The 13381-nt window shown below is 38.6% G+C and overlaps 2 protein-coding genes across 2 annotated transcripts; both read left to right on the top strand.

Moving 5' to 3' along the window:
- Positions 1 to 2174: 2174 nt before the first annotated feature.
- Positions 2175 to 3719, top strand: LOC105444211 (E3 ubiquitin-protein ligase TRIM56-like). The gene is made up of 2 exons (XM_031000468.1): positions 2175 to 3362; positions 3624 to 3719. The coding sequence occupies exons 1-2, from the start codon at positions 2175 to 2177 to the stop codon at positions 3717 to 3719; spliced, it is 1284 nt and encodes a 427-aa protein (XP_030856328.1).
- A 4470-nt stretch (positions 3720 to 8189) lies between these two features.
- LOC589452 (E3 ubiquitin-protein ligase TRIM56-like) lies at positions 8190 to 9515 on the top strand. The gene has a single exon (XM_031000456.1). The coding sequence runs from the start codon at positions 8190 to 8192 to the stop codon at positions 9513 to 9515; it is 1326 nt and encodes a 441-aa protein (XP_030856316.1).
- Positions 9516 to 13381: the final 3866 nt, after the last annotated feature.

Genomic DNA, 13381 nt, shown 5'->3' with positions numbered 1-13381 from the left:
ACAATCTATTCAAATAATGGTGCTTTCATTGTAGTCAGGACAGCATTGGTCTCATTGCTGTATTGGTCTTATTGCTTGTGGGAGAAACTACCCCCCCCCCCCCCTCACATTCTCTTCAAATGATGGTTGATTTTATTCTACCTACTTGAAAAATATCTTAATCTTCTGTAGCTATCCAGGTTTATGCATATCCATAGTTATTATGAATAAGGATGCAAATTATGGTATTTGAAGCTTAGATATTGGCTGGATCATTAAACCTCTTGACTTTCAGGGCGGAGTTCGAAATGATGGTTTTGGATCACAATGAGTATGGATCAATGCACACTCGACACAACTAAATTTTTTCATTCAAATAACAAAAAAATCTGTCAAAAAAAATTCGAAAACTCGAGTTGTTATCAATGGCCTACGCAACGTGTACAGATGGAGGCGTTAACAGAAAGAGAGAGAGAGAGAGAGAGAGAGACGGGTAGACAAGGAGTGTTCCTTGGGGAAAACCCAGCGCACAATCCCAGCGTTTAACAAAATCGAATTGTATGAAAATAAATGGTTTTATTATGTGACAACTACAGAACAAGTGTCTACTTTTGCATTAGACTGCTTATCGTTTTGCCCAACCAATGGTTATATTAATATATCTCGCCTTTGGACCCTTTGTGCTTATAGCTAGCTGGAGTTGATTCGAAATGAACAAGTTGCTTAATCATAATTATGCACATGGTGATTAACGAAGGGAGCATTTTGAGAACTGAGATAGCTAAGCCAGTGAATTCCACTACATGGTTCGTCGAACACTGCGTATGCTGTGAGTACCCAACTTCCTGGTATAATGTGTTAGGCCAATGTTGTACAGGAGCACAAACGTTGACGTACCAACAATATTTATCATAAATGTATTGTTAATGCGTAGGACTATGTAGTGTATGGAGTATATGCAAGTACATAGCCTCCGCGTCCCATGGCAGCTTAATGTCACTTCCATGGTGATAAAACTACTGTCTTTTTAATCTTAGCCAACATCACCATCCTTTGATGAATCATTCGATTTATTTATACATTTTAACCAGGTCAAAGAAATTGTATAATTAAGGACTTTTCGATTTGCCCGTCGACAGCTTTGACTGCAACGTGTGACGTTATTTTAAGGCACTGCGCATGCGTCACGTCGTCTCAGTCGGCGATCGAGAATGCGTCAACCTTGATTTTCCTAAATCTGGTACGGTACAAGTATATGCCGCGTGCGCATAAAATATACAGTTCCTCAGGTAGACAAAGGAAGATCCCTTCCCTGCTATTATGTAAAAATGTGTAGAACAGGTGTCACATGCATATTCACCTGTTCTACAAATTTTTACATAATAGCAGTGAAGGGATGTTCTACCACAGCAACAGACCAGTTTCGTAATGTAACCAAATTTAATGCATACGTCTTTGTGAAGTACCTCAATACAAATTATTTCATTCACCTGATAAGAATAATAATATTTCAATAGTCAGAATGCAACTACATAATAAGTGTTGCTAGGTAGGTCAAGCCATAATGTTTGTCCAACCTGGCAACAACTAATGTATGACGTTCGGATTCTGTCTATTAAAATACTTTTATTCTTATCAGGTGAATAAAATAATTTGTATTGGGGTTCTTCACAAAGACGTATGCATTAAATTTGGTTACATTACGAAACTGGTCTGTTGCTGTGGTAGAACATCCCTTCACTGCTATTATGTAAAAATGTGTAGAACAGGTGAATATGCATGTGACACCTGTTCTACACATTTTTACATAATAGCAGGGAAGGGATCTTCCCTAGTATTGAGGCACTTTACAAAGAATTATGCATTAAATTTGGTTACATTTCGAAAGTCGCCTATTGTTGAGGGTAGAATGAGGAACTGTATATTTTGTCCTCTTTCTTTGTTCGCCATGTTCACAGTGTTACTTCCTGCATGCATGTATATCGTCGAGTGCAATCTAAAAGATTTCTAAATGTAGTCAACATGGGCAGTACTTGAGTACGTTGACACGCATGATCAGTCGGCGTTCGTCGTGTTCTCGTCTACTCAATCTAAAAGTCCCTATTAATAAACTTCATTGACAGGGTAGTGTCGTTGGCACATTCTCGATTTTTTTAAAGGATTCCTTTATTTCTTACCAGACACATATCAGCATAATGGCCTCTGCAAGGCAACTTCTGATAGACAGTCTGCAATGTCCAATCTGCAAGGGTCTTCTCACCAAGCCGAAGCTCCTACCTTGCTCGCACACATTCTGTGAAGGTTGTCTAACCAAACTCCACTCAACTCAAGTTCTGGGCGATCGGATAACGTGCGCTGTGTGTAGCTCGGTTGCACCTCTGTCCAAAAATAACGTATTCAACTTTTCAACCAATCAAATTGCCCAGTCCCTTGTAGAAGATTTCAAAGAGAGATCGGTCAAGAAGAGAATGACCGATGTAACGGATGGCGGTTCCTCTGGCCAACGATGCACCGTGTGTGATGCTGATGATCAAGGGCTTGCTACCTTCTACTGTCAGCATTGTTCAGAATTCCTCTGCGACTCTTGTCTTGAGCAGCACAAAAGGTTTAAGAAGTATGTCTTTCACGAGCTTGTTAGTGCTAGAGACATCGCATCAGGGGAAATCAGAAAACAACTTGCGTGTACAGAACATCCCAGAGAACTGCAGCAGTTCGTGTGTATCACATGTCAGGTGCGCATCTGTTGTAGGTGTTTGGAAGTGGGTCATATGCCTGACAGGCATGATGTAATCGGAATTGAAGTGTATGAAGAGGGCCACAAAGCAGCAGTTGATCTTTTGCAGGAACAAATAGAACAGAAAACCACTGTGATACAGAGCCACTCGTCCTTTGTGAAGGAGCAGATTGGCATAGTTCTAAAAAGTATCGGTCAACGAAGGCAAGAAATCGAAAATGTCTTTGAGGGAGCTGTCGAACGAATACGACGAAGGAAAGATCAACTGCTTGAAGACTGCAACACCTTTGAGAGAACGCCATGTGAAAATCTTGAAGGAATCATCCAGTGTAACGATGACTTCCTTGAGAACCTATCAGCTAAGGTTTCTGTAGTCACCGACGAGTCTACAGCTCAACGCGTAGACCAGTCGTTGCCCGAGCGTGTTGCACGAGTTGATGAGCTGGAGGCTCTCGTGAAAGGAGACAACCCTGATTCATCTCTTCCTGAATCTATAGCACTCCGTGCAGAATTCCTGACCTTCCAACAAGCTGCAGAGTCCAAGGGTCTTGACCTTGGAACTGTTCAGTTGGCTATTGCAACCAGGAATGCAGACATCAGAGATAATGCACCCCTGTGGCAGCTTGCGTGTGAGCTCTCTCCTTTCCTTGTAAGTTGCGTGGCATATTTCTTATTTTCTTATTGTATCGGACATTGGTCAAATTGTCCTTACCTCCCCTCTCTGGGATGTGCTTTTTTCAACAGTTCTTATTTTGCCTATGATGACTCTTTTATGGTCTTCACAAAAGACACATCCAGCAAGCATGAGCCACTATTCAACGGAAGAACTGATTGTCTTGAATAATCGGATTCCAAAAAAACAATAAGAAAAGGATTTTCCCTCTATTGATGCATCGTTTAAGGTTCTTAGGTACAAAGAGAATACCAGCCACATGAAGAGGGTTCGGGCTGGAAGGACCAAGGATCGCCCTTCTCTTCAGTCTCTGTCACTCTACCAAGTCATTAAGCCGGCCGATGAATGCAATGTTTAATTTGGATTTCTGACGGCCCGGTGGCGAAATTTTTATTCCAAAACAGGTTTGCAATTTCTTATATATCCGTTCTTCTCAATGGCTGATATGTTCTACGTCATTAGCAGCTTGGAAAGAGGTCACAAACAATTAGACTTTGATTTTGTATTGCTTTACCTCACTATTTATAAAGGCAAAAAAACTGAATAAACTGTGACTTGAACCCACAACTCTAAGATTGTATTACGCTGACCTTAGCGATTGAGCCAACGATGGGTTAATGAAAAGTGATTCTGCATGATTTCTATAACCCTATCTTTCACCCTAACGGTTACGTCATTGCTAATGACGTAACATATCAGCCAATCAGATGACCGGAAATATTAGCATTGGCAAACCTGTTTGGGAAGAAAAAAATTAGCGGCCCGGTGTGTTAAGACAAAAAATTAAATCATGAATGTATATTGCCATTTTGAAAATGCACATAATTTTTTTTTTATTTTAGGTGTGTCTTTGATCTCAATCGGGAGAGATATGTATTAAATTGAACATAGAACTATATGAATGATGAAGTGAAGGTCTGGAATGTGTCACTGATGGTAGAGAGTTAATCAATTCAGCTATGTCAGGTATTATTGTGCTGGCCTTATCTAATATAGTGGTGATAGGAAAGGCAGCCATGCAACTCATGTTGATCTAGTTTTGGGATGAACCGTTTAAATGAATTGACCGTATTTGTAGCTGGGAAGATTACATTTCAGAGTGTTACTTGTAATGATTTGGTTTCGGTGAAATCTGACCGCCCATTGTTACAATGTAGGCAATGATTATAATTCACATTTTTAAAGGTCACATACACATATACCCGTTTATCATTGTAATAAAACAGTTTATTGTTCTTTGCAATGTACCCTGCAGGATTTAGGAGTGGGTAGCGGGAGTGGTTGGCGGGATCGAGAGGGTGACAGGAGGGGGCGGTGAGATTAGGGGGAGATCGATAAGGAAGATATTGCATCTGTATATTACTATGATTGAAAATTGATATTGTATGTAAATAAATATGATTTTTCTTGGCTTTTTGTACCATTGGAAGAAGAAACCATTTTGAAAATGGTCTTGAAATCGGCTATTGGCCAACCGTTTGTCTATACTTTACACATTTACTTACTTTCTTATCATTTGAAATGTGTGTATATGTATGTTTTTATAACTTGTTTGTACTCATGTATTTCGGGATAAAACAGTCAAAAAACAATATTACTTCCATTGCCTCTTGTACAGTAGAAATAAAAGCAAAAGCAAAGTTATTAGCAAAAAAAATGTACCTTTATTGTCTTTATAATGGTTGTTTTGTGGCTGATGGTATTGAAAGCCCATACGAATCATTGTTTTTATTGATGTATTTACATGCTTTTGAACCACTGTCTATTCAGGAAAACCTACTTGATATGGTATACATTCTTTGTGGCTGTTCTCGTAAAGTGCACTAGTCGCTAGTCGTTCGATTTTCTTGCTTCATTTATCTCTGTGGGTTTTTTGCCTGGAAATTAACTAACTGAATAAATGAAATCACCTTTTTCTTTACAATTAGGCTTGTCCTACATGTCGAGTTTTGATTGTTTGACACGTGTTGCTTCCCTGTGTCCATATATTCTTTTGTGATATACAAAAAACTTGTCCCCATCTCATCAAGACCGATCAGAGACATCAATCTGTAAATCCTGTCAGGGTATATTGAGTCAAAAAGAGGTGACTTTGAGAGTAAACATCTTTAAGGTGGATCAGGAGAGGAAGCTCTGAAGACATGACAAGTCAATGCTCACGCTAAACTAGCCACTGTGACAGTCAGACAGGTGGCCTTTCTAGCCAGGTCCAACAACACACATTTCTTCCTATAGGAAACAATTGTGGTGGTGGTGGTGGTGTGTGTGTGTGTGTGTGTGTATTTGGATGTTTACAGACGTATATCAATCAGATATGATTATTTACGACCTTTAACGTCACAATCCGAAAGACGCGACTCAGATTTAAACCGAGGTCGTCTGAGCCAGTTTGTAGGCGGCTGACCAAGTGAACGTGCCGCTAGACCAACTCAAATCTCCCTGTTTCTGTAGAAGATGAGTTGCCTGATGCTGAAATAAATTTATAAAATACATGTACAAATTGTTAGAAATAACTAAATATACATTATCGGAGAATCGCGTTGAAAAGAGCCATACTTTAAGCTTGTCATCTTGCACTCATTAAAGTAAAACGCAAGAATGAAACAGAAAGCCGAACTCGAACAATATAAACGGAAACTAAATATACATTATTGCCTCTCACTCTTCCTGTTAGGGGAATGGAAACAGATATGACATTTGAGCTTTTAAAACTGCAGGCTTGCTGGGATATGAATATAGACGAGACTCAATACCTAATTATATTTAGTTTGTGGGAGAAACTATTTTTCACCATTCTCAAATGATGGATGATTTTATTCTACCAACTTGTCAAATATCATAATCTTCGGAAAGTATTATACCTAATATAGGATAATGCATGCCCATGGTATTATGAATATAGATGCGCATTATGCTATTTGTAGCTTATATATAGGCTAATACAATACAAATATTTGGCTTTCAGGGCAAAGTCGAAATAACGATTTTGGATCACAATGAGTACGGATTCATTCACAATCGACACGATTACTTTATCAAGTTATTGAAGAAAAATAATCCGCCAACAGCCCAACAACTTTGAAAACTCGAGTCGTTACCAATGACCTACGCAACGTGTAGAGATGGAGACGTTAACATAGAGAGAGAGGGAGAGAGAGAGAGAGGAGAGGGAAAAGGAGAGAGAGAGAAGGAGAGAGAGAGAATCGGAGACACAATGGCCCGAATACACAAAGGAGGTTTGTCGACCTCCTTTGTGAATTCGGGCCATTGAGTGTTCGTGGGGAAAACCACAATCCAAGCGTCGAAATCAATTGGTACAATAAAGTCGGAAGTTCAATAACTTACAGGTATAACTTCTATAATATTAAATTGTATTATCATGTGACAACTACAGAACAAGTGGCTACTTTTACATAAGACTGTTTATCGCTTTGCAAAAACGATGGTTGTATTTATATATTTCGCCTGTGGACGCTTTGTGCCTACAGTTAACATTAGTTAATTCGAAATGAACAAGTTGCTTGGTCATAATTATGCATACGGTGTTAACGAGGGGAGTTTTTTTAGAACTGAGATAGCTTAACCGTTAAACTCCACTACATGGTTCCTCAGACACTACACATGCTGTGAGTACCCAACACCTTAGTACAAAGTTACATGATACATGATACTGTATTATTTTGTTCTATATTTGTAAATACAAAACAAATAAGTTTTACATTCATATGTATAAAAAAATATACAGAAAAAAATCTTGCCAAAGAATGGAACTAGGCTCGACTAGCACTTGTGCTAACTTCTAGTTCCCATTAACAACTTCACCTAAATATAGTAATACACATATTTACGTATATATTTTCTGTACATTTAATAGTATGCAGATGTATGTCTAAATATCGTTTTTAAACCATTACTGTTCGATCGATATTACTCTTATGTTATGTATACATGTATCAGTATTATTTTTTGCATTGTATGATTGTTCATAATTGTACTGTCATTATTGTGATGTGTTGTTGTTAATAAATTTAAATTCAAATTCAAAATAATGGGATATAATAATGCTGACTTCTTGCCAAATGTGAGGTGCCATGTTTTGGGCCTCTGTCGTACGGGCGAACATAGGTTGACGTACCAACAATATCTATCATAAATGCGTGGGACTATGTAGTGTAGGGAGTATATGTAAATACATAGTCTCCACGTCCAATGGCAGCTAATGTCACTTCCATGATGATAGAAGTACGCTCTCCTTTATCTTAGCCACCATCACCATCCTTTAGAATAAAATCTTGGGTATAAACTTTAGTGTAAACACCATCCAGTGTAGACTTTTAAATGTTCTTCTCTCAAACTCTGCTCTTTTTCTGAACTAATGCTGAAATCAACTCCTGCTCTCAAATAAGCAGCTTAGTGTAATTAAAAGAAGACAGGAATAAGGTGATGCCTTTGGTACCGGGAAAGGGGGTTTAATAGAAGCTGAGCATGTAATACATTGTTCATATGTATATTTAATTTTCTGATTATCGTTCAAATACTTTAACAATAAATATCGGATGTATCATTATCGTAACGCTGAAGGAGATTATCTGATCAGGTATTCCACATTTCGATGTGATTCAGAGAATACTGTTTTTCATTCACGGTTGGGTGAATCAGTGTCAATAGATTTATCTATTAATTATTATATTACTAGACGGCGGAAATTATATCATTAACAAACTTTATTGACAGGGTAGTGTTGTTGGCACATTCGCTCATTTCAAGAATTTCTTTGTTTCTCACCAGACATATTTCAGCATAATGACCTCTGCAAAGCAACATCTGATAGACAGTCTGATATGTCCAATCTGCATGGGTCTTCTTACCAAGCCGAAGCTTCTACCTTGCTCACACACATTCTGCGAAGATTGTTTAACCCTGGTCCACTCTGCTCAAACTCAAGCTAAAGATCTGATACCGTGCCCTGTGTGTCGCTCTGATGCACCTGTGTCCAACAATAACGTATCCAACTTTCCAACCAATCGAATAGCCCAGTCCCTTGCAGAAAATTTCAAAGAGGGATCGGACATGAAGAGAACGACCGATTCAACAGATGGCGCTTCTTCGGGCCAACGTTGCACTTTGTGTGATGCCGATGATCAAGGACTTGCTACCTTCTACTGTCAGCATTGTTCAGAATTCCTCTGCGATTATTGTCTTAAGCAGCACAAACGGTTTAAGAAGAATGTCTTCCACGAGCTCGTTAGTGCTAGAGACATCGCATCAGGGGAAATCAGAATCCAACTTGCTTGTCCAGAACATCCTCAAGAACTGCAGCAGTTCGTGTGTATCACATGTCTGGTTCGTATCTGTTGTAGGTGTTTGGAAGTGGGTCATCAGCCTGGCGGGCATGAGGTCATCGGAATTGAAGAGTATGAAGAGAGCCACAAAGCAGCAGTTGATCTTTTGCAGGAGAAAATAGAACAGAAAACTGCCGTGATACAGAGCCACTTGTCCTTTGTGAAGGAGCAGATTGGCATGGTTCAAACTATCATCGGTAAACGTAGGCAAGAAATCGAGAATGTTTTTGAGTGCGCTCTAAAACGAATCCGAAAGAGGAAAGATCAACTGCTTGAAGAGTGCAACGCCTATGAAAGGTCGCTCTGCAAAGACCTTGAAAGAATCATCCAGTGTAACGATGACTTCCTTCAGAACCTATCACTCAAGGTTTCTGTAGTTACCAAAGAGTCTATTTCTCAAAGCTCAGAACAGTCGCTGCCTGAGCGTGTCGTACGAGTTGATGAGCTTGAAGCTCTCGTGAAAGGAGACAACCCTGATGCATCTTTTGCTGAATCTATAGCTCTCCGTGCAGAATTCCTGACCTTCCACCAAGCTGCAGAGTCCAAGGGTCTTGACCTTGGAACTGTTCAGGTCAAGGAGTGGGAGCTTCGAGAAACAGTGAGTTTTGATGGAGGTGTGACCTGTTTGGCTGCGACACCAGATAGACATTTGGCTATTGCAACAAGGAATGGAGATATCAGAGAAAATGCGTCCCTGTTGCAGCTTGTGTGTGATCTCTTTCATTTCTTTGTTGGAATCCTCTTTCTTATCGGAATTTTGTATTGGTTGAATTGTCTTCACCTCTAGAATTCACTGGGATATATTTTCTTTGTTTGCATACTTCATGATGGTGTTATTTTACAGATATATTTTGTCTGTTTCATATTACTCTGATGCCACCTACACTATGTTGGTCAATTACAGGACCAAGTTCAAGAGAGTCAAAGGAGGAGAGGAGGAGTAGGAGTTACAACAAGACTTGCAAGTCTAGAGTTAATAATCTGATTTCGATGTTATATTTGCATTGTAACCCTTGAGGTTTACTAATGGTGATATTTACATATTTGTGTTGGGCCTTGTTTATATTTGTAGGTTGTCATATCAAAACTTAATCGCCCGAATTCACAAAGGAGGTTTGTCGACAAACCTCCTTTTGTTTCGCCAAACCTCCTTTTGTTTCGCCAAACCTCCTTTTGTTCTTTACAAACCAGGTGTGTAAAAAACGCGTAAAAACGCGTCATATGACGTACGAAAACCAAGGTTTGTCGACAAACCTCCTTTGTGAATTCGGGCTATTGTCTTTGCTTAAAGCAGGCAATGGTGTATTTCCTTTTAAAAAACAGAATAAATTGTGGGTATTTCTATTTTTATCATTTTAAGAACGGTTCAAATGTCCGATGTTCTTTTTCATGATTTGTAATTTTCATTATCCTGGTGTTGATTTCATTTTTCAAGTCAATCTGATTATATGCAACTGATTATTATGAATTGTATATCCACATGTATTACACCAAAATACGTGCTTCCATTGTACTAGGAACAGCATGGTCTACTCACTTTTGTCCTGCGTTATTTTGATAATAAAACCGAAGTCTGATTGAATTGAATTCTCCCTCCATCCATATTCGTTTTTTCTCTATCCTCTCCTCTTTATATTCTACACAAGCATTCATCTCCCCCCCCCCACACACACACACACACACACACCACACACACAACACACACACACACATAACCCACACCCGTTCGTCCCCAAATATGTTTGTGACTGTCCATTAGCCGATAGTTTCTATGCCATATGCGATACTTTCTATGCCAGTTTTCAAGGGCCTACTCGAAGACGTACCATATGAGCTTTGTACGGGGCTTAACCCCATATTCAATGGCATTTGGCCAGAGCGTTAATCGACCTAAATAGAAAGTATCGGCTTAAATGGAGCAATTTTCTCTTGAAGTTGAATAAATCTGTGAGTCAAAATAATACTAAGGTTGTTGGTTGGTTCTTCGTTTAGATGGCGCTCTTCAATCTCAAAGATTATTTGCGCCAGTCAATTTCGTGTATAGCTTTGGCGTGGGCTTCGGAAATCAAGCCCACGAGCGACTTTCCTTGGTGAAATGAAATTAATAGTGATATGGTTTTATAAAAAAAAAAAAAAAAAAAAAAAAAAGCTGCAATATTAAAATTGCATAAAATGCACATAAAAGGCGAGATGGGAGTTAGTTGCAATTGTTCATGGAAAAACCGCAAATACTTCATTTTATATATTATTACAGGATCGACATAAGTTAAGGGATCCCTGATAGCTTTGAAAGCTATCTAAAACGATTAGTATCGTATATGTAACCCAATAATTCACGAGTAAAAATTGGGTTAGACATCAATAATAATTGTTTCAGATTGGGGTTGTTCAATTTAATCCTTTCTTTTAAGAGACGTCTATCTTTGTCGTATTTTGTACAATAGAAAATAAAATGTTTAATTGTTTCATCTTCTTGACAAACTTCACAAAGACCAGTATCGTGTTGGTTAATTTGAAAAAGGTAATAATTTAAACTACAGTTACCTACTCTTAGTTGTTGTATCAAGCATTCTTCTCTGCGAGATAGGCCTTGTCTATGTATGGGCTTTGAAACGTCGCTATGCAAAGCATATAAAAATCTACCGTGTTCTGCATTGTCCCATTCTGCTTGCCATAATTTGCCATAAGGTTGATTTGTACATCACGTCTGAGTGAGGGGGCTCGTCTACAAAGCGAGTTCATTGAAGTATACATTCTAAATTCAAGAGAATTGACAAGTATTATGGTTAAAGGTACTATGTCCCATTTGCAGGCCAAAAAATTGAAAAAGTTAAATTCCAACTACTAATACTAATTTAGAACTTCCCTAAAAAAGGTGGGGCTTGAAAATGTCTTCAAGTGGGAAAATAACGACTATTAGTTGTCAAATCGACTTTAGGGCTATAGAGCCCAAAAGTAATAGTCTTGATTTTCAGACAATTGTACCAAATGGTCATACGTTTTATGCTGCGCAAAGATTCAATCAGTTTAATCTTGGCCATCACAAGAAGTGGGTTATTGATGTAGACAAATGCTCATGTACCCTTTACAACTCTTTTCATGTATGTTATTACCAAAGAAGAAAAAAGCCAGTCAGTCACTCAATAGTGTCTGACAGTGAAGTCTAGCAAATAAACGGTTTTCCTTGCATAATTTGAATATGAGGACACTGCTAACGTTTAAATTTCACAGATAGGACATACATGACATATTCATAATCCCTGCAAAGTTCTACAGCATTTGAGGTTGGCTGCAAAAGGGACATAGTACTTTTAAGAGAATGATGTCTCCATCTAGGATCATACTATACTTACGTACAGAGAATGCCTAAACAAACGGGTGAATGTACTGAGAGATTTTTTTTTTTAATTAATTAAGAATTGATATTTTCCTAGAGTGATGTGTAAAACATCTCACCAATCTAAGGCACAGATTTGATAACAAATTTAAACTTGAAGGGCTGGGTCCAGGCGCGTACGCAGGGGGGGGGGGGGGTGTTGTCAGGGTATAACCCCCCCCCCCCCCCCAAAAAAAAAAAAAAAAAAAAATGCAGCCCTGCACATCAACACATATTTCGACGTCACCAGACCTTTAAAAAACTTGGGTGGATATTTTTTTTTTTGGGGGGGGGGGGGCTGAAAAAGAAGGATCTTTGACTTTCTTCATGGAATTTGTACGAATACAACCATTTTCTTTCACTAGCAAAGATTGTATGGACATGTAAATTAAAAATGGTTTTATCTTGAAGTTGCATTTCAACTTTCACTTTTTGCAATATTATGTGTTGTCATGTATTGCGTTGTATGATAATGTGTACGTATTGTCTTTTGTTGACCATATACGTAAACTAGAGGTATTAAGTACTTTTACTGTCTGGTGCAGTTGTGAACAACCATTATTTTGCAAATGGAGATGGTTTATTAAAAAAATAAGAAAACGATGGTACACTGAATGAATCAATACGCGCAAAGCTTTTTGTTTTGATGATTGGGGAATTTTATTTATTTCTAATCTTTTGACAGGGTAGCCCATTCACCAATAACGAGTGGTCTTTCATGGGGCCCTGAATAAACATGAACATATTTTACATCAAAAAGCATAACGTTTATACAGAACAGTTTAAAAATAATACTCGTTTGCAAAATAAACATATATCATTAACCTAGTTCAATAGTAATGTCAATAGGAAAATATCGATTAATTCGCAGTTGGTGTTCCCCTTGAGTGTAACCCTTGAGGTTAACTTTTTGTGATATTTACATATTTGTGTTGGACCTTGTTTATATCAGATGATGGATGATTTGATTCTATATACCTAACCTACTTGTCAAATATCAAAATCTTCGGAAGGTCTCCAGGATTATGCACGCCCATGGTATTATGAATAAGGATGCCCATTATGGTCAGGCACGTAGCCAAGGGGGGCGGAGGCACGGGGGCACATCCCCCCCCCCCCCCCCAAAAAAAAAAAAAAAAAAATTCCAGGATCGGTTGAACTTTTTTAGACCCCTCCCCAGGACGTCGATCGATTACATGAATGTGCCCCCCCCCCCCAAAAAAAAACATCAAACTCTGGCTACGTGCCTGATTATGGTATGTTGTAGCTTAGATATC

The sequence above is a fragment of the Strongylocentrotus purpuratus genome, unplaced genomic scaffold (genome assembly GCF_000002235.5).
Source record: "Strongylocentrotus purpuratus isolate Spur 01 unplaced genomic scaffold, Spur_5.0 spur5_contig_862, whole genome shotgun sequence".
NCBI classification, from domain to species: domain Eukaryota; kingdom Metazoa; phylum Echinodermata; class Echinoidea; order Camarodonta; family Strongylocentrotidae; genus Strongylocentrotus; species Strongylocentrotus purpuratus.
This window is presented reverse-complemented; position numbering and strand designations above follow the sequence as displayed.